This window comes from Mastomys coucha, unplaced genomic scaffold (genome assembly GCF_008632895.1).
Source record: "Mastomys coucha isolate ucsf_1 unplaced genomic scaffold, UCSF_Mcou_1 pScaffold1, whole genome shotgun sequence".
Classification (NCBI taxonomy): Eukaryota; Metazoa; Chordata; class Mammalia; order Rodentia; family Muridae; genus Mastomys; species Mastomys coucha.
The window spans coordinates 68,433,668-68,459,220 of NW_022196891.1; the positions used below are offsets into that span (position 1 = coordinate 68,433,668).

The 25,553-nt window shown below is 47.0% G+C and overlaps 3 protein-coding genes across 3 annotated transcripts in view; 2 read left to right on the forward strand and 1 right to left on the reverse strand.

Moving 5' to 3' along the window:
* The first annotated feature begins 12,816 nt into the window (after positions 1 to 12,816).
* On the forward strand, positions 12,817 to 18,668 carry Nr1i3 (nuclear receptor subfamily 1 group I member 3). The gene is made up of 9 exons (XM_031379055.1): positions 12,817 to 12,924; positions 14,056 to 14,195; positions 14,673 to 14,803; positions 16,154 to 16,323; positions 16,523 to 16,662; positions 16,853 to 16,998; positions 17,091 to 17,207; positions 17,393 to 17,498; positions 18,412 to 18,668. Exons 1-9 carry the CDS (start codon positions 12,817 to 12,819, stop codon positions 18,539 to 18,541), a joined length of 1,188 nt encoding a protein of 395 aa, XP_031234915.1. The 3' UTR covers positions 18,542 to 18,668.
* On the reverse strand, positions 17,640 to 22,616 carry Tomm40l (translocase of outer mitochondrial membrane 40 like). Its single transcript, XM_031389198.1, has 10 exons — positions 22,477 to 22,616; positions 22,017 to 22,266; positions 21,672 to 21,739; positions 21,262 to 21,354; positions 20,897 to 20,998; positions 20,640 to 20,745; positions 20,127 to 20,249; positions 19,930 to 20,006; positions 19,617 to 19,719; positions 17,640 to 19,483 (listed from the first exon to the last, which is right to left on the reverse strand). The coding sequence occupies exons 2-10, from the start codon at positions 22,129 to 22,131 to the stop codon at positions 19,344 to 19,346; spliced, it is 927 nt and encodes a 308-aa protein (XP_031245058.1). The 5' UTR covers positions 22,132 to 22,266; positions 22,477 to 22,616; the 3' UTR covers positions 17,640 to 19,343.
* A 2,641-nt stretch (positions 22,617 to 25,257) lies between these two features.
* Apoa2 (apolipoprotein A2) overlaps positions 25,258 to 25,553 on the forward strand; it is a 1,287-nt gene continuing 991 nt past the window's right edge. The window contains exon 1 of the mRNA XM_031389212.1: positions 25,258 to 25,416. Within this exon, the coding sequence (XP_031245072.1) occupies positions 25,365 to 25,416 (52 nt within the window). The 5' untranslated portion in view covers positions 25,258 to 25,364. The remainder of the gene's footprint in view (positions 25,417 to 25,553) is intronic.

Consider the following 25,553-nt stretch of genomic DNA (forward strand, 5'->3'; position numbering starts at 1 on the left):
AAAAAAAAAAAAAAAAGAAAACGGAGCTGTTAAAACATGGAGAGGCAATGCTGGAGGAGTGGCTCTGGGGCAGGGTGCTTCTCTCAGAGTTTAATCCCCAGCACTGGGAGGCGGGGTGCACGGAAAAAGAATAATAGCATAGATGTTAGAGAAGAAAAGTGTCACAGAAGAGAAGGCTCTATCAGAGCACCAAAAGCAGTAAAGATATTGATAAGAAAAACATAAGAGAAAGCTCACTGAATTCAAGAGACTGTAAGAGATCATTGGTGAATTGAAAGAAGAAGAAAGAAAGGAAGAAAGAAAGAAAGAAAGAAAGAAAGGAAGGAAGGAAGGAAGGAAGGAAGAAAGAAAGAAAGGGAGAAAGAGAAGAAAGATTAAAATCAGGTTACAGGATTCAAATGAAAGCCGCCCTTCCTGTTTGTGCCAGTGCCTGGAAGGTCAAACAGAGCAGAGCAGGTCCAGACTGAAAAGCTAGGTCATGGGATAGCAGGGTGAGGTCAGCCAATATCAAAGGCAAACACGGAAGATAGGAACAGATGTAGCAACGGTTCAGAAGTCAGAACAGAGTTGGAATGAGCACGAGAGACTAATGGGCGTCTGGCTGGAGAGTCGGAACAACAAAGAATAATCAGGCCTGAAAGACAGCCACTAAAAGGAAAATAGGAATGCTTCCAGATGACACCGTGGGACTTCCAATACAGCCAAGCGCCTCACACAGACAAGATACCCGTTGAACATTTATTGGAGAATGAATACTGAAGAATGAATGAATGAATGAATGAATGAATGAATGAATGACACAAACAGTTGCCCCTGATATCACATGGAAAGATTGTTTAGAAAGAGACTATATTTTATTTGGTTGTTTCGTTGTTTACTTGTTTGTTTGTTCTTTGGTTTTTCGAGACGGGATTTCTGGCTGTCCTGGAACTCACTCTGAAGACCAGGCTGGCCTCGAACTCAGAAATCTGCCTGCCTCTGCCTCCCAAGTGCAGGGATTAAAAACATGCACCACCACCTCCTGGCAAGACTTTATTTTATTTTCTATCATTTATGTGTATCTGTGTTTTTTTCTTCATTTATATCTATGTGCCATCTTGGGTTGCCTAGAATCCCCTGATGTCAGAGAGGGGCATTGGATCCTCTGAAATTGGAGTTACAGGTGGATATGAGCCCCCATGTAGGTGCTGGGAACCTAGAACCTAGAACCTCTACAAGGATAAGAAGTGCTCTTAACTACTGAGCCATCTCAGTGGCCCTTGGCATGATACTTTAATTCCTATCCCCGGCAGGTTTTTCAGCCCATGAATAGTTATTAAGTGTGCTTAGAGTACTTAAGACTCTGTGCATCCCACCCAAGAGTCACAGCTTATGCTCGTAATCCTAGCATTTGAGAGGATGACGCAAGAAGATTGCTGTGAGTTTGTGATCAAAGTCCCGAGAGCTGCAGTTACAGGCAGTTGGGAGCTGCCAATGTGGGTGCTGGGAACTTAGCGCTGGTTCACTGCAAGGATAGTATATGTTCTTAATCCCCGAGCCAGCTCTCCAAGCACAGGGATTGCTTGTTTTGTAATCTGGACTACAGAGCAAGACACCAGCTCAAAAACCAAAGCCAGCCAAACAAACAAACAAAAAAGATGCCGACTGTAGTCTGGCTTGGTGGTTCGTGAATGTTTGTAAGTGCGGTACTCAGCTGTGTAGTGAGAAATCTCACAAAGGAAAGGAACGGGAGCTGGAGAGATGGCTCAGTAGTTCAGAGCACTGACTTCTCTTCTGAAAGACCTGGGTTCGAATCCCAACACCAACCTGGCAGTTCACGCCCATCTGTAACTGTAGGCCTACAGGATACAATGCCCTCTTCTGACCTCCTTAGGAGTCAGGCGTGTTAGTGGTATACAGACAGACATCCATGCAGGAAAGACACCCATGCACGTAAAATAGAATTTTAAAGTGAAAAAGAAAGGAAGGAAAGAAGAAAAGGCAAGCTACAGTGAATTATGACGGAGCGAGCGGGGCCCGCAGAGGTCCTGAGTTCAATTCCCAGCAGACACATACATGATAGCTCACAGCCATCTGTACAGCTACAGTGTACTCATACACATAAAATAAGTAAAATAAATCTTTAAAAAAATTTTTAAAGAAAATGTTTTTTTCTTAAGATTTATTTATTATTATACATAAGTATCCTGTAGCTGTCTTCAGACACACCAGAAGAGGACGTCAGATCTCATTACGGGTGGTTGTGAGTCACCATGTAGTTGCTGGGATTTGAACTCAGGACCTTTGGAAGAGCAGTCAGTGCTCTTACCCACTGAGCCATCTCGCCAGCCCCCCAAGAAAGTGGTTTTAAAAAAAAAAAAAACTCCATTTAAAAAAAAAAAAGCAGTTCTTTAAGCCAAGAGCTTATACTTCATTGATAGAAGCATACAGTTGTTCTTCCGTTAGGGCATTGACAAATTTGTGTGCAGATGTAACTTACACTTACAGCAGGCTCCTAAAGGTGATCTGCTATACTCAAGACTGCACAGGGTCAGGAGGGCCAATACAGAGACCGAAAGTGGCAGGGGTGGGGTTGGGGGTAAGTGAGGTGACTGCAACTGAATGGAATAACAAGGGTGAGTGTCAGAGGTAAGTGAGCACAGCCTGTCCAGGGCACTCTAAGTGTTTGAGCTTCTAGAGCCAAGTGTGATGTACTAGGCCAGGGCAGGAAAGTGGGGACAAAATAGAAGAGGCCAATGTGATAAATCAGGACCAGATCACAAAGGACTTTGTGTAACATGCTAACGAGATTGGATTTGGCCTTTTTTTTTTTTTTTCCCTGAAGGTGATGGAAAGCAAATGAAGAATTTTAAGCAGGGGAGAGACATGATCAAATTAGCATTTTAGAAATAGCAACCACGGAGGATGGGTTAGGAGATGAGGCTGAGAGCACAGGGAATAATTCAGCAGGCTACCGCAGGAATGGGTGAAAAATGATGACGGCCTGAACTCAGCTCACAGGCCATGGGCATTTAGAGGTCAGGGGACCGCAATGACAAATCATGACTTCTAGTTAATTTTAGGGAGAGAAAAGAGGCCAGGTGACTCCGTTTTCCAGCTCAGCAGCTGGGAGAGGATGGGAATGAAAGAACAAAGATAGAAGACAGTAAGGGCATGAACACATATAGACCTCTCTCCCATGTTTTAAGCACCGTGTAAAGAATTTTACATCTATTACGTCAATCTTCATAATGAAGCCGTCTGATAGTTCCCTGACCCCAGGTAAAAAGGAATAAGAGTTCAGAAAACTTAATGCTCAGGTCTCAGATGGCACAGGTGTTTTCCGATCCTGGCCTGAAGTGTCGGGGGAGGGTGATATTATCAGTTGATTGAAAGCCTGTTTTCTACGGATGCCAGGGACCTTTGTAGAAGATTTCATTCTTGACCTGTTCCACGGAAGCGACCCTGAGGCTGGGAAGTTGTTCTGTACATACAAGAATAAGCTCAGAGAGCTCCGTTTCCAAAGCAGCACTATCTCAAAGAAGTGTAAGATATACTAGGTGTGGTGCTACGTGTCCGTAATCTTGGCACACAGGAGGCAGAGGCAGGAGGATCGGGAGTTCAATGCCAGCCCTAGCCACATAACAAATTCCAGACAAGTTGGGGCTATATGGGACCCTGTCTCAAACAGCAGTAACAGTAGCAACAGCAGAAGTTCAAAGTAGGCTTCTCTAAGAACAAGGCTCAGTCTAATTCCTAGACCCCAGTGAATGTGAGTATAATTCTCAGACCCCAGGCTCAAATGTGTTCCCTCCATCTGATCTACCAATAAGCGTCCAGGGCTGTCTTAGGGCTGTCTTAGTCAGTGCTCTGTTGCTGTGAAGAGACACCATGACTGTTAGGATACATTACATGAAGGTGTCTCTGTATTGTCAATTGATGGTTACTGTACTAGCAGACGGCTAAGTACTAGCTGGATCTTGGTATAATTATTCCTATGGCCCATCACCGGCCTCAGATTTTGTAAACATCCATGCTTATGTACTTGCTGATTGGCTTTAATAAGGAGCTGACGGACAAGGTGTAGGCAGGAAGTGGAGGGCAGAGGTTTTGGACCGAGAAGTTAGAAGCAGGAAATTCACCATGAGACTCTGAGGGATAGGACAGACTGCAATGGAGCAGAGAGGTTCAGAGGTAACCACACGGTGGGTTGTAGGCTAGTTAGTCGTTTAGATAGCTGCCTAAGAAACTGCCCTAGCTAAAGGCCTAACCATTAAAATATTAAAAATACTCTGTAATCCCAGCACTTGGGAGGCAGAGGCAGGAGGATTTCTGAGTTCGAGGCCAGCCTGGTCTACAGAGTGAGTTCCAGGACAGCCAGGGCTACACCGAGAAATCCTGTCTTGAAAAAAAAAAAAAAAACTCTGTCATCATTTATACAGTTGGTGGGTTATGAAAGTCCCACGATACCACGACCATGGCAATTCTGATAAAGAAAAGCATTTAACTGGGGCTGGCTGCAGTTTCAGAGGTTTAGTCCATTACCAGCATGGTAGGAACCTTGATGGCATACGGGCAGACATGATGCTGGGAAAGTAGCTTGAGAGTTCTACATTAGATCTGCAGGTAGCAGGAAGAGAGAGCCACTGGGCCTGGCTTGAGTGCGTGAAACCCGAGAACCCACCCTCAGTGACCTACTTCCTTCAACAAGGCCACACCTCCTAGTCCCTCGCAAGGGGTCCCACTCCCTAGTGACCACACATTTAAATATATGAGTCTATGGAGGCCGTTCCTGTTCAAACCACCACATGTGACAACCTAAAAGTGTTCTTTTTCGAGTCTGTAGTGAGTTCAAGATGACAATATCTGATTCCTATGGGTCCATTGAGCTGGGTCTCAACTATGTCAAACGATCAAGAAAAGAGCAATACAAGTAATTCAGCTAGTAAGAGTTAGGGTCAGAACTGAAACTTAAGTTCTTGGTTAGAGATTCTTTTAGTTAGTTAGTGTTAGTTAGTTAGTTGACAGAGTCCCTGCATAGCCCTGATTGTCTTGGAACCCACTATGTAAAATGGGCTGGCTTTGAACTCACGGAGATTCACCTGCCTCTTCCTCCTGAGTCCTGGGACTCCTGAGTGGTAGTAAATGCCCCAAACTTAGGGTTTCTATTTCATGGTTTAGAAAGAAAGAAAGCAGCCTGAGGAGGGAAGGAACATGATTTCCTTTGGGTTACACTTCACACTCTGCCATTAAGGGCAGCCTGGGTGGATGTGCAGCGAGCGGTTGGTTGCTTGAGTTCTAACCTTGCCTTCTGCTACGCACACTTGTCTACTCCAGTCACATCCATAATATCGGGGATAAAATCCTGATAAAGGATAAGAGGCAATAAGGTCCCAAAAGGGGTTCTGTGCCTCCTGGATTTCAGACAGTCGCTGGTATCCCCTAACTCAGACGTGTTCCAGATTAGTCTCTCCAATCATCAACACGGCATAAATAGGCATAAAGCTACCCCAAGTAATGATTTGTAAATGGTTAAGATTGGACATTGTCTCCTGGCCGACACAATGTTTCCAACTATCCTAGTTTAATGTTTTAAGTACTAGAGAGTAATTGAAAGGTTTCTCTCACTCTAAGACATTAGCTGAAAGTGTTAGGTCAGGATTCCCCTCTGCCTGCCTCCAACAAGAACCAGAGAATTAGCATAAGAATACCTCAACAGGGAGGGCTCCACCCTCTTCCTCCTGCTTCACACCTAGCTACCAGACCCTGCTGACCTTGGTGTGTGTGAGGGTCACTTGCCTACGTGACTTCAGTCTAACACTAGGACTGGAAAAAGAAAGACTTGGACTCACATGCAGGACTAGCACTAGAACTTAGATGGGCTAGGACTCAGATTCAGGTATCTCTCGCAGTCCCCCGGGCCCAAGTGCTCTGGGCCCGGGGGATGCAGCACCAGTTCAGAGGAGATAGCTGCTGCTTTAGACCCAGTATGTTTCAGATAGCCTCAGAGGTACCTCAACTGTTGAGCTGCCAGATTTTTCATTTCTCTTTTGCAATGATTGTAAAAGCCTCATGTCATTTTTAAAGAAATACACCCAGACCTTACACCACTCGTGTGTAGTCTGTTTGTCAAAAGCCAAATCCCGTGCACACCTGGCCAGAACCCCTCGTCCCGCGGAACAAGGGACCCCGTGAGAAACCCCGGTCCGCGGCAGCCTTCCCTGAAATGATGAATTGGAACCTGGAATTGTGAGTTCAATAAATCCTTCCCTTCCTTCTGTTGCTTTCTGCCAAGGTATTTCACCACAGCAGCATAAAGAAGCTAGAACAGCTCCATAATTAAATTCCTTTGTAATAAGACCTCTCTCTCTCTCTCTTTCTCTCTCTCTTTTGTTCCTCCCCCTCAGAGTCTAACCACAGAACAGGCACTTGATAGTACATTGCTGAAATGCAGCACTGTGGGAGAGGATCGGCGGGAACCAAGTGGAGGACGGTAGTCCTTCTTCTGTAGCCTCTCTTCCCCTCCATTTTCACTTCCCAAGTAGTTCTCAACACTCCCTCTTCCTAAATGTCCCACTACCATTCTAGAACAGGCTTAATCTCTCGCCTGCATTACAGCAATAGCAGATCTGGCCATGTCATCTTCCAGCCCATCTTTAATTTCTCTTACATTGGCTTATCTGAGTGTATGCAATGTTCCCAGCAGCATATGCGTAGAGGTCAGAAGACAACCAGCAGAAGTTGGTTCTCCCCTTTTGTCGTGTGGGTCTCTGGGATTGAACTCTGGTCATCAGGCTTGGCTGCACGTACCTGTAATCCCGCGCCATCTCCCCAGTGTCCAGATTATCACCTAAAGTTCTCTGATAAAACTGGTGTGGTGCTATACTCCTATGATCCCAGCACTGGGGAGGCTAAAGGAGCAAGAATTCCAGCCACTCCTGGTTTAGAACCAGCAAGTTTTGCCAACACCAGGCAAGTGAATAGGTTTGTCAACCACTCACTAGGTTAAAAAGACCGTCACAGAGTCTAGAATGGGAAGAGATGAACACTGAGTGAGTGAAGGGAAAAAGCAACGGCTGTCAGTCAAGTAAAGGAGGTGGAATTAGGAAGGGGAAGTGCATCCAAAGGATGGGGAACGCCAGGTCAGATGAAGAGGTGGCATTCTCTAGGGGCTGGGGCTCAGTGGATAGGATGCTCACCTACTGCACCTATGTTGCAAAAGAATAAATGAATAAAGTTCCCCAATGGAGTCAAACTACTTAGTCTGCTTAGTCTGACACATGAGGCGTCTGCGTCTGGCCCTGCCAAGCCTCAGCCCCATATCTCATCTCTCCAGCCCTGGTCCTTTTCACTCTTAGTAAAAGTTTTCTGGACAAGTGAGAGTCCAATTCACGGCTCTGCCATATCTGCCTTCATGTTCCTGGCTTCTTGAACATCTCGGTTGCAATTTCTGCTTAGATTTTTTTTTTAAGAGATTTATTTATTTATTTTATGTATATGAGTACATTGTAGCTGTACAGATGGTTGTGAGCCACCATGTGGTTGCTGGGATTGGAACTCAGGAAGAGTAGTCAGTGCTCTTAACCACTAAGTCTTCTCTCCTGTCCTTTAATTTTCTCCTGATTCTTCATTCTCTTTTTAAAAATCAACTCAGTTGCCACTTATCTAAGAAGGAAATGGAAAATAGCATCATGTTTTCAAATCAGGATTAAGGGTCCCCCTTTTGGTCACATAGTCCTCTGAATGTCGTGCCATCACAGGACTGAATATATTTCTTTGTATCTATTAAAGTGGCTGTCCCTGCTAGGATTTAAATCTCACAAATATAAGAAAGGGTCTTTTTTTTTGGGGGGGGGGTTCCAGACAGGGTTTCTCTGTATAACCCTGGCTGTCCTGGAATCACTCTGTAGACCAGGCTGGCCTCGAACTCAGAAATCTGCCTGCCTCTGCCTCCCAAGTGCTGGGCTTAAAGGCATGCGCCACCACTGTCCAGCCAAGAAAGGGTCTTACTCATCTTTTTATCATGTGTCTAACACATGATAGGGTTTCTGTCAGTATTTGTTAATAGAAATAATTACTATGATTTCTCATAGTCTCACTGGAGCAAAGTCAGTAACAGATTAAATAGATGGAGACAGAGAGAGATATGATAGGTAGGTAGGTAGATAGATAGATAGAGATAGATAGATATTGATTAATAGAGATAGAAAATATAGCAATAGATAATATTTTAACTGCTTCTTTAGTTAAGAGTTCAGATGAATACTTATTTAAGGATGAATTAAAATCCCCAAGTGCAGATTTTAGAGCCATGATAACAGAGAGAGAGGAGACTGGATTTTTAACAGCCTTGTTTAGGGTTAGGGATGTAGTTCAGCTGATAGAGTGCCTAGCATGTACAAAGTCCTGGGCTTGATCATATACATAATGTAAGTTTCTGTGTCTCTCTCTCTTCCCCTCTCTCTCTTCCTCTCTCTCTCTCTCTCTCTCTCTCTCTGTCTCTCTCTCTCTCTTTCTCTCTCTCTCTCTTTCTCTCTCTCTCTCTCTCACACACACACACACACACACATATTTTTTTAAGACAGGGTCTGTCTATGTAGCCATGGTTTTCCTGAAACTCACTATGTAAACCAGGATGGCCTTGTACTTAAAGCAGTCCTGCTGTCTCTGCTTCCTGAGCATTGGCATGGCCTGCAACACCATGCCTAATTTAGGTATTGCTGGAGATTGAACCTTGAGCCCCACCCAAGCCAGACAGCTCTGCATCCACTGAGCTACATCTCCATTCTAAACAAGGCCTTTACAAAGTCAGTCTCTCCGCTCCATCTTCCTCACTCTCTCCTTCTCACTTTGAATTGGTGGCTCTAGCTTACACTTGAAGGCATTAACTCATCTTTAAAGAAATTACACGACGTTGAACTTGTAAACCTTTGACATAATTATAAGGAAAAGGAGAAAAAAAAAAAAACAGAACTTTAAAAAGAAGCAGGAGCCAGGTGGTGATAGCGTCTTTAATCTCAGCACTTGAAAGGCAAAGGCAGGTGGATCTCTGAATTTGAAGCCAGCCTGGTCTACAGAGTGAGTTCCAGGGTAGCCAGGGCCACACAGAAAAACAAACAAAACAACAACAACACAGAATTAAAAAGAAGAAGAAGAAGAAGAAGAAGAAGAAGAAGAAGAAGAAGAAGAAGAAGAAGAAGAAGGGTAGAGGGGTTTGCTGGAGAGATAGCTCAGCAATTGAGAACACTGCCTTCCAGAGGTCCCAAGTTCAATTTCTAGCATAGCACCCACATGGCGACTCATAACCATCTGTAACTCCAGTTCTAGGATCCAATACACTCTTCTGGCTTCTATAGGCAAAACTCTTTCTCTCTCTCTCTCTCTCTCTTTCTCTCTCTCTCTCTCTCTCTCTCTCTCACACACACACACACACACACACACACGGTGCACAGAGACATATTCAGGCAAAACACTATTATAAATACAAATAATGTAAGGAAGAGGAGGAGGAAGAAAGGGGATGTGGAGGGATGGCTCCCTGGCTAAGAGAACTTTCAGGATCCAAGTCTGATTCCTGGCACCCTCTTCTGACCTCAGCAGGTACAAATATGGGATACATTAACACAAATACATACATGTGCATATATTTTTAAATTCTTTTTAAAAATAGAAAGAATGCAAAAGAAATGTTTGTTTCTAGGTAGAAAGATTACTGTGCAGAGTTAGCAAATACCCAGGGAGGGCTGCAGTAGAAGAGCTTCCTTTATCTAGGAAGACCAAATCTTTGGGTTTCTTCCAGTTGGTGAGAAATCAAATCTACCCAACATAGATTTATCTAATGGATTTCCTATCCACAGAACATCCAAATAGTTTGGAAATTATTATTATTTTTTTTTTTGGTGGTTGTAGCTGTTTGAATGTAAACATATATTCAAAAATATTCTTCAGCAGAGATGGCGTATTAGGCAATCTACGAGGATGCCTACTTCTGATTCCGTATTAGAAGTTGATCTTGTATTTTGTTTTGAGAGAGCAAGAAGTGGGAGTTTCTGGGTTTTTTTTTTTAGCAACTCAGTTGTTGTCCCATGATGTTTTTCTGGAAGCTGTCTTGTGAGAGGGCAGGTGATGTTTAGAAAGAGTATAAATGGAACTCCACAAACAATGAGGGAAGGCTCTTGCATTGCGACACTGTTCAATACTTCACTTCGTCACTGGTCTCAACTTTGTAGAGAGAAACGAGCCAAAGAACTTCTCGTGGTAGTCCAGCTGATTCTGGACACTTGTGCCGACTCGTACAAATTTGGCAGAGCCTTGCCTTTTCTGTTGGATTGAACCACCACTATTGACTCATGGTTGGAGCTTCCTATTGAACTGGACTGCCGGTATCTGACAATGAAGAGAGGAATCATCCCAAGGATCTACTTCTGGACATGTCCACAAACCTCTTTTCCTACTAACCTTCTTTATCCCCTACCTCTCTGGTAGGTGGCCTAGAAGAGAGGTTGAAGTGTTTAAGAACCCTAAATAAAGTAGGTTTAAAAAAAAAAAATCTAAGCCTACAATAGTGTCTCACTACATAGCCCAGGCTCTTGCTTCTACCTCCCAAAAACTGAGAATATAAATAGACATCATCATACCAGCCCTAGGAACCCTTGACTTTGACCCTACACGTATTTGGAACATATTTTTGTATGTTGGTTTGTTTGAGACAGGGTGTCATGTCCCAGACTGCCTATACGGCTGAGGGTCAATGTGAACTCCCGAGTCCCCTGTTTTTACTTTGCCTGTCAATTACAGGCATATTCTACACCTGTTCTGTTTTTCAGACGGGGATGTTGCTGTGCAGCCCAGGCCATCCTGGGACTCATAGTCCCCTGCCTCAGGCCTCTCTAGTGCTGGGATTACAAGCAAGCACTACCATGCTTGGCACTTGATACAATGTGCTGGTTAGTTTTTCGTTTGTTTGTTTGTTTTTGTTTTTGTTTTTTTTTTTATGTCAACTTAACATAAGCTAGAGAAAGAAAAAAAATTCAAATGAGAAAATATCTCCATAAAATTGGTTTACAGCAGGACTGGAGAGATGGCTCAGCAGTTAAGATCACTGGCTGCTCTTCCAGAGGTCCTGAGTTCAATTCCCAGCAACCACACCATGACTCATGAACATTTGCAATGGGATCTAATGCCCTATGTATGTGTGCATGAAGACAGGTGGACTCATATACATAAAACAAATAAAACTCTTTTTTTTTTTTTAATTAAAAAAAGGGTGGCTTGTAGGCAGGTCTGCAAGGGCATTTTCTTGACTAACGATTGATGTGTGAGGGTCCAGGGCGCCCCTCCCCACCGTAGGTGATGCTACTCCAGGGCAGGTGGCCATAGATTGTATAAGCAAGCAAGCTAGGGGATTGGAAAAATGTCTCAGTGCTTAAGAGTTAGTGTTCTTGAAGAGGGCCATTCCCAGCACCAACATGATGGCTCACAATTGCATGGAATACAGAGGAGCCAACCCCACCTTCTGAAGTTCATAGACTCACGCACACATATGGTGCATCTATGCACACGCAGGCACACACATATGCATAAAGTGAATAATTTTTTAAGTCAGGCTAAGCAAGCCAGAGAGAGGAATGAAGAAAGATATGGGGGGCTTGGGGGCTAGAAAGGCTACTGAGTGCTCTGAGCTTACTGATCTGCTGCTGTGGGAGGTTAGAAGGTAGTAGGAGAGCCTCACAGAGGATGGAGGTCTTGATTTCGGAGGGAAGCAAGGACTATCAGGGAAGTGGAAGCTTCTTTGGAGAGTCAGGTGCGTGGGATGGTGTTTTGCTGGGATAAACACTTGAAGGAGTGTTTTCCTGAAGTGGACACAGGTGAAAGACTAAGGCGGACTCATAGGAAGGCACGTTTCACTGAAGCAGACCCAGGAGAGAGGATGTTCTGCTAAAGCAAACACGTGAAAGGGCACAGGATGGATTCTTTGCTAAGGACGCCCAGGTATTGGTCTGCCTACATTTCACAGTTGAGCTGCATTTGTCCAGACTCCGTGGGCTGGGGCTGATTGGATGCACATGCTGAGACAAGGCACATGGAGGACACAGGATGTTTGGAGGGTATAAATAGGACTCATGGAGTGATGGAGACGGAACTTGGCTTGCTGGTACAGCTAGCTGGGCAATGCGTGTGGGTCTTGCATCTTCGCTGAACTTCCATTCCCTGAGAGAGACACACCAGAGAACTTCTCCTGGTGTTCTGGTTGGTCCCTCCTGCTGACTCGAGCCACGGCTGTCTCTGCTACGTCACCACTGTTGCTATCCCGACTCTACTGAACTGGACTGCTGGTTTATCCCCGGGGTGTTTGTGAGTGCTTCGAGCTGCTGCTGCTAACCTGTGAACTGAACTGCTGATTTTCAGACAACACAGACAAGAGTTGCTCCGAAGAACCATTTCTAAACACGTCCACTACCACTGTATCCTCTCTTTCCCACTACCTCTGTTGGGTGGTGGGCTATCAGGGAGGTTAAAGCATTTAAGAACCATCATTAAAAATAAGGTTTGAAAAAAATTAAAGTTATATATCAGGACTCTTCATGTGATTTTTTTTTTTTTATTAAGAATCTGTAGTTTTGATCAATTGGGGCCTAAATAATAAGCTATGATTAACAAGAAACCACCACCCCTGATTTGAGCAGCTGAGGTTTGGCACCAGGTATCAGGGTTGGAGCCTGGAGGGTTTTTGTTGTTTTTCACATTCCTTTTTGGGCAGGGAAAGATGCCAATAAGCCACTGAGCATGTATAAAGGTCAGAGAACAACTTACAGGGGCCAATCCTCTCCTTCCACCATGTGGATTCCAGGGATCAAAGAGGTCAGCATGCTTGACAGCAAGCGCCTTTACACCAGCTCCACCTTGGTTTTCGAGACAGTCTCTCACTGGATTGGATTTCACCAAGTAGGCTAGGCTTGCTAGCCAGCAAACCCTGGGGATCCACCTGTCTCTGCCTCCTTGGCATTGGGACTACGAGTTGTCCTGCTGTGCCATTTTTCAAAATATAGATTCTAGGAATTAAACTTGGCTCTTAATGCTTATATAGTGGGCACTTTACAGATGGCGCCATCTTGCCAGCACCTAGAGTTCACTTTTAGTCATATCTCAGTGTAAGAAAGTGGGATCTCTTCTAGTGTTACACCTAAGTGCTTAATTAGAATACTGAAGTCTTTTTTAAAACAGATTTCTGGGGCTCAGAAGGTAAGAGCACTCTTGCAGAGGATTCAACTTCAATTCCTAGTACTCGATATGCCAGCTTACAACTGCCTATAACTCTAGTCCCAGAAGATCAGACATTGCCCTCTGATCTCTGTGGGTACTAGGTGTATACATTAAAAAAAAAATCAATAAAAATTAAAAAAAAATAAAAAGAAAGAAAGAAAGAGAAAGAAAGTCTTTTGGGAGACTGCTATAATTGTTGTAGCTATTCTTTTACTATTTGCAAACTGCATGTGAAAAAGCTTGCCATCTCTCCCATTGTCTCTTGGTTTATCCAGGATCCATACAGAAAGGGGACGGTAGATTTAGCCTAAAGCTCACCCATAGGGAAAAGCCTCCATGAGCCTGGTAAGCAGCAGCTTTCAATGAGTCATGAGGTCCTAGTCCCTCCCCATCTGCCACCAACCGACTCTTCTCAGGCATGCTAGGAGCCCCCCCCCCCCCACACCCAGGTCTTTGCCCTGGGTCCAGAGTCTGTGTCCTACCTACATATGGCACTGAGAATACCTGGAGGCCCCATGCAAAAGACAGCCCTTGTTTTCCAGGCTCTGAGGACCGCGATCCCTAATTCCTGGCAGTTCCTGAGATCCCAAGGAAAGCAGGGGCAGTGAGGAGACCTGGGGAGAGGCATCCTCCACCAGATTTTGTGGCCTGCTGCCTAAGAGAAGCAGGTAGGTAATTTGTTAGAGGCCAGAGACTGAAAGCAATAGTGCTGGGGATTCTGATGTCGGGCAGTCTTGCGAAGAGACTCTGTAGAGGAAAAAGAAGAGAGAGTCCTGTGGCCCAGAGCTGATTCTTAACTCCTCCCACATTCAGGAGACCATGACAGCTACGCTAACACTAGAAACCATAGCCAGTGAAGAATATGGGCCGAGGAACTGTGTGGTGTGTGGAGACCGGGCCACAGGCTATCATTTCCACGCCCTGACCTGTGAGGGCTGCAAGGGCTTCTTCAGGTGAATGCTTTCTCCTCATCAACAGAAGCAACCCCCACATTCCTACCTGTCCACCTTTAAATACTGGCACATCTCCAAGTTCTAATACTCCTGCAGCTAAGCTGAATCGCCCTGTGTCTAGCACCCTCAATCTTGCTGACCACAAACAAAGTCTGAAACTGGTGACATAATAACAAAAACAGGTCAGCCGTCTGTCCTAGGGACACAGGCTAGTCGTCAGAGAACACTTGTTTAGCCCACACTACCTGCAAAGTACCAAGTTTGCACCACACGAGAGTTCCTGAGTGACCTTGTGTTCTCATGAAAACGCTCCAATATCTCTGAAGACCTTTGGGCACAGCTCAGATTAACCTGTTGTCAAATCAATCCGTCTTTTAGGCCATGTCCTTTTTTTTGGGGGGGGGGGGTCCTTTTATACCCACCTGTATGTTCTCTGTCATCTAAAAACCATGTGGTGTCTGGCTCTCTCTCTCACAGACGAACAGTCAGCAAAACCATTGGTCCCATCTGTCCGTTTGCTGGAAGGTGTGAGGTCAGCAAGGCCCAGAGACGTCACTGTCCAGCCTGCAGGCTGCAGAAGTGTCTAAATGCTGGCATGAGGAAAGACAGTGAGTTGGCCCCTCCCGTTCCAGGAATCCATCGGCTGTGTGTCTCTGCCTTTGCCCATGTCTACACAGCAGGCAGTGAGCTTTTTAAAACAAGTCAGATTATGCCTCTGTTTTCAAAACTTCTAATCTCTTGCTTTAAAAAAAAATACTATTAATGTGTATGTTCGCCTGCCTATATGTCTAAGTACCGTGTGTCTGCCTGGTGCCCACAAGGGCTAGAAAAGAGTGTTAAATCACCCAGAACTGGAGTTATAGTTGGCTATGAGTTGCCATACGGGTGCTGGGAATTTTTTTTTTGTTTGTTTGTTTTTTTTTGTTTTTGGCTTTTCGAGACAGGGTTTCTCTGTGTAGCCCTGGCTGTCCTGGTATTCACTCTGGAGAGACCAGGCTGGCCTTGAACTCAGCAATCCGCCTGCCTCTGCCTCCCAAGCACTGGGCTTAAAGGCGTGCATCACCACCGCCCCGCCCCTTTCAGACTTTGTCTCTTAACCCCCTTCAATACATTCCAGCCACACTGGCTCAGTGCTATGCTTGAGCATGCATACGCTACCCCATTTGCTGTTCCCTTGCCTGAAATGCCCTTCCCCTGGATATTCCTACGGCTTGCTTCTTCTCTTCTGTCTCTTAAGTATATACAACCTGTCACCTCCTAGGTACTTCTTATCTCTTGCTTGCTTATCTCTGTGATGGGGAACTGTGCTCTGCTTCCAACAGATAATGAGGCTGGTCTCCCACAACTTAAGGTTGTCCGAGTCAGTCAGTTAGGAAACAGAATCACACTTCAGACTCAAGCCCGTCTGCCTCTCAGACTCTTGCTTTCCACCTCATGCTGCTTTGCAACATGGAGCGGTGGGAAGGACACTGTAGAAGCCAAATGACCCCGCCCGACCCATATCAACCACTTAGTGGAAGACCGTGGAAGTGCCACTGGAGTCTGCTTCTGAAGTTAAGAGTTTCTTTATCTACACTGACGTCTAGCCTCAGAACCTTTGAAATTACAGTCTACGCAGATACAAAGTGATGTTTCCAATATTAAGACCCCCCTCTTCAATGTTTCCCAGGAGCCAAACATCTTACACCCTTCCCACCTTATTCTCCACCCTTCCCTTCTTTCCCATGGTGCCCGGTTTTCTGCTGAAGTGTATCACAGATGAACACAAGGTCAACAGATGTGTGCAGGGATCCCCCTGCCACCTGGAGACACTAATTCAGTGAAGTCCAAGGAAACCTCCGAAACTCTTCCTTCCTTCTTTCTTATATGGGCAGATTGAGTAGCCCCAACTCAAGGGTTGGTACGAAGATGCTCTGTGCTGGTCTCAACAGCTTCATCGTCTCTCTTGCCTGACACAGTGATACTGTCAGCAGAAGCCCTGGCATTGCGGCGAGCCAGGCAGGCACAGCGGCGGGCACAGCAAGCATCTTTGCAGCTGAATCAGCAGCAGAAAGAGCTGGTCCAGACCCTCCTGGGGGCCCACACTCGCCATGTGGGCCCCATGTTTGACCAGTTTGTGCAGTTCAAGGTGAGAACTTACCAGGATTTGGCCTGGGTACCTGAGGAGGTGGCCTGAGGAAGAAGGCTATGGTGCCATGCCCTGATGGAGAACAGGTCTCCAGAATGCTAGTGTGGGCAGGTTCCTCGGCAGAAACCCCTTCTGAGATAAGCGGGGCCGAAAGGGCAGCCAAGGCTGGGGCCTCTCACTAACGCTCTGACCTTTACAGCCTCCGGCTTACCTGTTCACCCATCACCGGGCTTTCCAGCCTCTGACCCCCGTGCTGCCTTTGCTCACACACTTTGCAGATATCAATACTTTCATGGTGCAACAGATCATCAAGTTCACCAAGGATCTGCCCCTTTTCCGGTGAGTCGAGCATGGCCTTCCAGGAACCAAATGCTTCCTTCATAAATCATAGCAGTCTTGGATTAAAGCTGCATCTCCTTTAGCCTTTCTGAGAACTGGGGTCTTACATTTTCAGTGTTAAGTGTGCCGGTGGGAGCTTTTGGATGGGCAGGCTTAGGTCTAAAGTGTCCTCATTTTCTACCCCACACAGGTCCCTAACTATGGAGGACCAGATCTCCCTTCTCAAGGGAGCAGCTGTGGAAATATTGCATATAACACTCAACACAACGTTCTGCCTTCAAACACAGAATTTCTTCTGTGGGCCCCTTTGCTACAAGATAGAAGATGCAGTCCACGGTGAGACGGTAGAACGGTACAGGGTATGTATCTCGGTGGTATGAGGTGTGGAGCGATGGCCAGGAGGCTCCTCAGCCTACTGTCTCTTACAGTAGGGTTCCAGTACGAGTTTATGGAGTTGATCATCCACTTCCATAAAACGCTGAAAGGACTACATCTCCAGGAGCCCGAGTATGTGCTCATGGCGGCCATGGCCCTCTTCTCCCCTGGTGAGAATCATCCCAAAGCTGAGGAACTCTGGCCCCACCACCTCTAGCCAAACTCCCAGCTCCTTGAATCCATGCCTTCCCTTCTAGCTTTCAAGCCTAAGACAGGGTCTATACCATTCCTGGCCCCTGTAAAATGTGAGGCTCCCCATCCGTGCCACCTTGCCCTTCCCAATCGCCTATCTCAGACAGGCCTGGAGTTACCCAAAGAGAAGAGATTGATCAGCTACAAGAGGAGATGGCACTGATTCTGAACAACCACATTATGGAACAACAGTCGCGGCTCCAAAGTCGGTAGGTAGGAGGCTGCGGGGTCGGAGGCTGCGGGGTAGGAGGCTGCGGGGTCAGAGGCTGCGGGGTAGGAGGCTGCGGAGTCAGAGGCTGCAGGATCGGAGGCTGCGCTGGGGGAAGGAAAGGATCTGAGAAACATTGTGCTCCGGATGAATGCATTTTACTGCTGTTTCCTTAGGGAAACCAGGTACTTAGTGATCTAGACCTTCCCTCCGGCCACCCCATCGGACATAGTTCCCATGTCCATTGTTTTGTCTCACTTTTCCAAGTTGTTGGCTTTTGTTGTTCTTTTCAGTCAGTAGAGATGCAAAGCAGTAGCTAGTGGCCTGTGTGTGACAGCATTCCTGAGATTGGTGACATTCCTCACCTCACCTCTCTTGACTTTTCCAAACTAAAGCCAAAGTGTCAAAGTCTTTGTTCAATTTTTTTTGGCCCGCTCCTCTTCTTTGGGTCAGTTCCTTGAAGTTTTAGGTCCCATTGAAAGTAGGATCCTTCACACTTTCATGGACAAAGCCTACAGTGTAGGCTCAAAAATCCATGCCACCTTTGCTCTGTTCATTCCCGAATGAATCCGTTTGCTAAGAGGGGGATGCTTTATACCATAGAATAACACAACCACCTTCTACAACTCCATCTAGAAGGCTCCACATTCAGATTCTATATAGTTGAAGTTTTGGCCAAGTACTTTCTTTACACTTGACCTCAAAGTCCTGGGTTCAGGAAAAAAACTAGGCACAAAGAAGGAAAACAGTGTTGTTCTTGGGGATTTCTGAGATTTTTCAAAATCTAGATCAAGAGCAGGATTTCCTAATGTTCAGACTTAGCCTCTCTGAGGAGCGGTTTCGGGGGATGAGAACCTCAGGACAGGACTTCCAGCTGCCTTATTTCCCTGGTAACCCTGCTCCTTCCTCCAAAGGTTTCTGTATGCAAAGCTGATGGGCCTGTTGGCTGAGCTCCGCAGTATAAACAATGCCTGCGCCTATGAACTTCAGCACATCCAGGGACTGTTCGCCCTGACACCACTGCTTAGAGAGATTTGCAGCTGATGTCCAGGCCAGCATCCTTCCCCACCCAGACCCCCGGGATACAGTGGACTGGAAAGGGTAAAGGGCTAGTACCCAAAACGGGAACCAGCAGAAAGGTGCTCGGTCATGGCAATGAAACACTGAACAGGAACTGTCTCTTTGCGCGGTCATCGGTGGGGGGATGGAGTGGGTGAGGGACAGAGAGAAGGGAGTTGGGTGAGCATCGTGATCATCGGGTAACACAGTGGATAGGAGAGATGGGGAAGGCTAGGAGGTGAATGGAGTTCCTTCTGGGAATGGGTGGGCCCATTCTTTGGTCTTTCTGTGGCCAAAGATTTAGCCCTTTAATCCTACCTTCCCAAGGCAAGGAATGGAAGGCGGAGGAATGGGAAGACCAGGAGAAATGGGAAAGACAGGAGGGCTTTTTCTGCTCCCTATTTTCATGCAGATTTCTCTGCTTTGAAGGAGGAGTAGTAACAACTTAAACAAAAATAACAACAACAAAAAAAAAACCCAAAGTGGGGTGAGGGAAGCCAGACATATCCCTTAGTCCCTCTCCTTTACTCCAGAGCCATAGAACTTGTGGGAGATTATAATGGGGCTGATGGCAGTACTGGGAGCCTCAACCTGCTGCCTAACTGGAAAAATGATTCTGTGGCAGTTCCGGTTCTGAGGAGGACATCATCCTGTCCCCCAACTCTGCCCAGGGGACCTAGGAGTCATCCAGCAAGGGCGGTTCTGGAGAGGGACCTAGTTAGTCTCTGGCCCCAGGGCATCAGACTCAAAGGTTCCAGCTACTGTGGAGGCTGCTTCCAGGACAACCTCAGCCCACAGTGATGCTGAAGCCGCAATGGAATCTGTTTCGCCAGTGATTGAGGAAGGCTCCGAGGGCTAGGGTGACAGGCAGGGGGCGCATCTTCTTCTCCAGCACCGCACCGACGCACCAGTTACTATCCACCAAGCCTGCCAGGGAAAAGTATATTGGCCCAGTTGATTAGCCAGACTTGGAGTATGGAGTCAACAGAAGTAAGGTGGAGCCTCCCTCCCTGCACATCCCCAAGTCCCTCACCACTTCTAAGTGTCTCGAACCCCTCACCTCTAAACACCATATCGGCCTGGGGCAGAGTCAGGTGGTAGCCGAAGGAGAAGGTTGTATCTTGTAGCCTTGTATTTGCCTCAAACTCTACTCCAACCTGAACCTGAGAAGCAGGGACAAGAACGAGAGGAGGATCCGTCACCATGAACCCCACAGGAGTTCTGGCAGGGTATAAGCAGGAGGGAACGCGTGTGTGAAAATGTAGACCAGATTGAGGATGGGAAGAATAATAGGCCAGAAGCCTAGGGACACTCGAGGGGGCGGAAGATTCTGACTGACTTACTCAGCTAGGGGATGAACTCAGTTGTCTCACCTGTTCATTTGCCTTGTGGTAATAACTTGCATGGGCCCCTCCTGACCCAACATTCAACGTAGCTACCCAGTGGACAGCTGCGGTGGGGAGAGGGGAAAAAACAAAGGGAAAAGACAGTTACTGTCATAGATATAGGCAAGGAACCCCAGGAAAGCCCAGAGTCTCCCCTCCTCACCACCATTCACTTGGTCCCGTACCTGAGTACTTCCCAGCCAGAGTCAAGATGGCCCCTTCTTCCCCTGGCCGCCGGTGATAAACTAGCTCTCCTCCTAGCACAAGCCGATGAGTGATGCTCTGCAGGAAGTGAGCAACCATGATCACTGTCCAGGAGAGAGGAGACAAGAGTCAGGTTGACTTCCTTACCATATCTGGTCATTCCCACCCTAACCTAGCCAAAAGTTCCTTTTCTTTCCTTTTTTTTTGGGGGGGGGGTTTGTTTTGTTTTGTTTTGTTTTGTTTTTTCAAGACAGGGTTTCTCTGTATAGCCCTGGCTGTCCTGGAACTCACTCTGTAGACCAGACTGGCCTCAAACTCAGAAATCCGCCTGCCTCTGCCTCCCAAGTGCTGGGATTAAAGGCGTGTGCCACCAACGCCTGGCAAAAGTTCCTTTTCTAATCCCCAAACTGCACTGCACATGAAACAACCACACTATTGACTTTTTTTTTTTTTTTTGCAAATGGACAGGCAAGAACTCTGTCCCAGTTCCCCACCTGATTCCCCAATCAGATCCGGATTTCCCAGAGTCAGAGTGGCTGTGTAGTCATCTCCCCGATACTCGCCGTCAAACTGCCACGTCAGGAACTTGGCCTGCTGTGTCTGGGTGGGGAGAGTAAGAAATAAAATACCCTTCTCTCTTTTTATGTTCAATATTGCCTCTGCTCCTCCTCCCCCTGGTCCCCCAAGGCAGGATACCCATGGAGGAGAAAGAGAGGTGCCTCGGTGGATGGAGGCAGGAACTGTGGGTCACCTGGAAGACAGCCTTAGTTCGTAGCCGTTCTGCCAACAGAAGCAAGACCTGGGCGTTGAGACTGCCACTGCTGTCCATATCCCCCACCACAGTGGGGAACACCTGTCAAGGAGTGTAGACAATAAGGCTGAGATGGGTAGGTAGGTAGCTCTATTCATCTGAACGTGAACAGGAAGTTTTCAGTAACATCTCACAGTGCCCCCTGGTGGACGCCAAAGACAAACTCGGGCATCTTTGCACAGGAATAGCTCCGGTCCAGAAGAGGCACTGAGAACATAGATGCTGAACACACACATTTTCTCATTCTCAAGACCTACGTCCATGTGGGATTTACACAACTGACACGAGTATGGGGGAGCCCTCACCTCTGTGGGGCTAAGCTGCCAGTCCCCTGCATAGGCAGTATGGAGGTGGTACCCTGGCAAGCCCAGGGCACTCATGTGTACAGTATGAGCCACCTGAGGAAAGAGGAGACAACAGAGAACATAGCATTCTATTTCCCTTCAATCCGCATCCTACCCTTGACCTTTTTTTCCATCCAGAGGGGGCTTTTTAAAACCTCAACTATTCGAATGTATGCAGAGAGTCACTGGATTTTAAGCAACAAGTCCCACGTCTTGTTGCTTAAAGGCAACGGAGGTAAAAAAGGGACCCCACATCTTCCCTCATTTGTCCCACATAGCCTGGCCAAGACTGGACTAATAGGTGTGAAGAAGAGGATCCAGGGACAAGCAAGGAGGAGTATAGTAAGGAGGGGCCAGCCAAGTGGGAGCACCTGGAAATGGCTGCTCAGAACCTTGTTGACAACCAGCTTCACGCCTTCCATCTGTGCTGGGAATACATCTGAAGGGATTGAAGGGAAGGAACAAGCACAGATAAGAACCCCTAACCACGGAGATAGACTCCCCTTTCAATCGTATATGAAGCATTGGAGGAAGCGACCTCCTTTCAAAACCTGCAACAAAATGCCCTACTTTGAGCATCTGATCCTTCTTGACCGCTGGATGCTCCAGCTGTGATCTCCCCTTCCTGTTCACACCACTGGACATCAGCATTCAGGACCCTCCCCTTCTCTACGACCCTTCAGCCTGAGACACCCAAATGCTGCGTGCGGTCTCACCTTTGCACAAGCGGTGCAACTCATCGAAGCTCCCGGGGTTGGGCAGCGGTTCCTCTCGACGGTGGCTCCGGCGGGGTAAAGTCCCCATCGGTGCCAGGCCCAGGGTGTTCCCCATTTTAGTCCAGAGGACAGGGAGGGGTTGGGGTTAGCCTGGGGAAAAAATCTCTTGCTCCCTCTATCCCCCACGGGCTCCACCCCCCATCATCGGGCTCCCCGGTTTCAGAAACTTCCATATGGTTCGATGCTAGACCTGCAATAAGGAACAGTTGGGGGGAGAGCACCGATGCGAAAGTTGAATCCCGGGTACACTCCCGCCCCATCGTTGATCCCTCACCCCCACCTGTCACCCTCGTCTGCTCTCCCTTTATCTAGTCTTAACTCCTACCACAGGCTTCAGCTGACTTCATTCTTCATTCCCACGTCCCCAAGAGTCTGCCCGCAATGGAACACTTGCTCTTACCACCTCAGACCATCCTGCAGCCTCTTTCCCCTAGGCACACCCCGGTCATCTTGATGGGGGCAGCCATCTTGAGTAATGGCAAAACTGCAGCTTCACCCTGAATTCCCAGCATGGCCGCAGGCGCCATCTTGGAAATGGGCAAAGGAAGCGCCCAAAGACCCAACCCACTCAGTGATGAAAAAGGTGCCTCAATTTACTAGTGACCAATCGGAGAGGAGAAAACAGAAGAGTGGCAGGCATGAGGGCCCCAGAGCTTCAGTCCGAGTGCAGTAGCGAGTGGAAGTTTGTGGGTGGCCCTTTAGATATTAGTGAAAGATCCCCTTTTAAGATCGCCCAGCCCAGCCTCCTCAAGGTCGAGATAAACTTGTGAGCAATTCAAGACACTAGAGGGAGCATTTTGCCTATTAGACTACTGGAGTTCCTTAAACCGGAACGTGAGAAAAGTGAAACTATAGTTTGAAGACATATTTTTGTGAAGAAACACTCAGGGATTGTGAAGATGTGGTTCACTTTACTCTCCACCTTCCGGAACGCCGCTGGAGAATCCCCAAAACTCTCCACTATACACCTCCAGAGGACTGCTGCTCACAAACACAGCTCTCCCCTAGAAAACAGACCCCTACCCGCCCCCCTCTGGAATTCACAGGCCTTGCCTTCTTGTCAGAATAGAAATGACTGAGAGTTTGAAGGAGAGGAGAGAGCTGTGGGCAAAACTAGCTTCGGAAGCCGCTGCCCTTATTTCCTTGCAGAGAAAACAAAGTCTAAGAACACAAGCACAGCCTGAAGCTCTGCTCTTCCCCCAGGGCCAGGGGCATGCAGTAATGTGACACTAGAGATAAGTCCAAAAGAGGGCAACTAGATGTGCAAGATTTCTGGGTCTTTGGGGTTAGAGAGAAGGCTAGGTGGGTAAGAGCACTGGCGCGGGGCTGGTGAGATAGCTCGGGTGCTTCCCCAAAGGGCCTAAGTTCAGTTCCCAGCAATCACATAGTGGCTCACAGCCACCTCTAGTGGAATCTAATGTACTCTTCTGTCGTTTGCATTCAGAGGTGCAAATAGAGCATAAAGAGAGAGACACTCTGCGTGTGTGTGTGTGTGTGTGTGTGTGTGTGTGTGTGTGAGAGAGAGAGAGAGAGACAGAGAGACAGAGAGAGAGAGAGACAGAGAGAGAGACAGAGAGAGAGAGAGAGAGAGAGAGAGAGAGAGAGAGAGAGAGAGAGAGAGAGAGAGAGAGAGAGAGAACTGGCTGCTCTTCAAAAGACCCAGGTTCGAATCCCATCACCCACCTGGGAGTTTATAACTGTAATTCCAATTCCAGAGAATCTGACACTCTTACACAGATACACATGGAAGCAAAATGCATAAATAAAATAAAATAAAAAGATTTCTTGGTCTTCAGTTGCACCCTCCCTCACTAGCTTCCACATTTCCACCCCCATATCTCTCACTAATAATCCAGTGCACACAGGGTAAGCCTGGGGGCAAAGGGGTGAATGTTAGGAATGTTTTCAGTATCTACTGAGCTGATTCTCCTGGAGAGCTCTGGGCCTAGGGAATGCACCTCTGTCCTTCCACGAAATTAGGACTGGGCCAGGGGCCAGGACCTAACTGATAAGGGGATCAAATGACCAGGCACCTTTGACCTTTATTTGGACAAAGTCTCTTAACTACTGGGGTTGGGAGCCGGAGGGCAGAGGCTACTTTTCTGAATTTGTTTTTTGGGGGTAGGGAGGGCACATTGATGAGAACCCATAAATGGACTTGTTTTTCATAATTAATTTAAAGGAATTTCATTCATGAAACCTATCAAATGCAATAATTCCAATGCATGTTCTCTGTGTGTCTTTGTATGCCTGTGAGGTGTGTGTGTGTGTGTGTGTGTGTGTGTGTGTGTGTGTGTGTATGTATGGTGTTCATGCCCCCTTCCTGTCTCATTACACATTAACTCAAAAAGGGACAGAGGCAGTTGTACCTGTTCTGACTTATATTCCAATAACCCCCATTTCCTTCCACCTCCTATTTCAATTTATTTTCCTTCTTTTTTTCTTTCTTTTCTCCTTTCTTTCTTTCTTTCTTTCTTTCTTCCTTCCTTCCTTTCTTTCTTTCCTTCCTTCCTTTTTTTTTAAAAGACAGAGTCTCTTTGTGCAGCCTTGGAACTCACTATATAGATCAGACTGCCCTCAAATTCGCTAAGATCAATCTGCCTCTGCCTCCCCAGTGCTAGGATTAAAGGCTTGTGCCACTACACCTTCAGCCCCTTTCTCCTTCTGTTCCCAAATTCCTCTCTGCCAAATTGCTATGAAGGGGTGAAGGGTTGGGGAAATGAAACTTGTCCATAATGAGGTAAGGATGACAAGGGCTAAGAGCTTCAAGTTGGAGCGTTCCAGAAAAATAACTTAGAATCCTTATTACCTGATTGATACATATAAACCCATCAACTCCTGATCCCAAAAGAATAAATCATAAGCAGACATTGCCCTTCACTAGAGTCTATACCCCTGTCATTCACCCGTGCCACCAAGAACCCCTTTTGCTTGTCCTTTTGTCCATTTCTAAAGCTTGTTTGCTCCAGCCTGATCTCTGCCCTTCTGGACTTGCCATTCTCTGTATCATCTGACAGGGAGGGTGGGGGTGGGGGTGGGGAATAGATGTGTATATATCCCCTACCTCCAGTCAAGCCAGAGGTAGACGTGAAGGACTGAAACACAGACCCGGTACGACACAGAGCTGTGGGCAACGTGCAAAGAGGATTGGGACTTTAATTGTGGAAAGGGAAGGAGCTCCGTTAGAGTGAGCATCCGGGTGGGGGATCCCTGCCAGGGGCTGAAGCCCAGTTGACGGTAGTGCTCTTTCTCACCAGCAGCACTGCTCCTAGGCCGCATTCTGCCACCATGAAGCTGCTTGCAATGGTCGCACTGCTGGTCACCATCTGTAGCCTGGAAGGTGAGTTTTTGATATGGGCAGAAACCAAAGGAGAAAAGGTGCTGAGAGTCTTGGTTGCCCAATTCGCTTGCGCTTCTACAGCCGAGGGCGTCAACCAGCAGACTCAAGAGGAACATTATTCTCTTTCTAAAGTCCAA

Excerpts from the sequence above, each read along its gene's own strand:
- Nr1i3 (XM_031379055.1), top strand. The coding sequence starts at position 12,817 with ATGTGGATTCCAGGGATCAAAGAGGTCAGCATGCTTGACAGCAAGCGC. Across the intron at positions 14,196-14,672 it reads GGCTGCAAGGGCTTCTTCAG|ACGAACAGTCAGCAAAACCA; the intron begins GTGAATGCTTTC and ends TCTCTCTCACAG. Across the intron at positions 17,208-17,392 it reads CATGGCCCTCTTCTCCCCTG|ACAGGCCTGGAGTTACCCAA; the intron begins GTGAGAATCATC and ends CGCCTATCTCAG.
- Tomm40l (XM_031389198.1), bottom strand. The coding sequence starts at position 22,131 with ATGGGGAACACCCTGGGCCTGGCACCGATGGGGACTTTACCCCGCCGG. Across the intron at positions 21,740-22,016 it reads GTTGCACCGCTTGTGCAAAG|ATGTATTCCCAGCACAGATG; the intron begins GTGAGACCGCAC and ends CAATCCCTTCAG. Across the intron at positions 19,720-19,929 it reads ACCACAAGGCAAATGAACAG|GTTCAGGTTGGAGTAGAGTT; the intron begins GTGAGACAACTG and ends CCTGCTTCTCAG.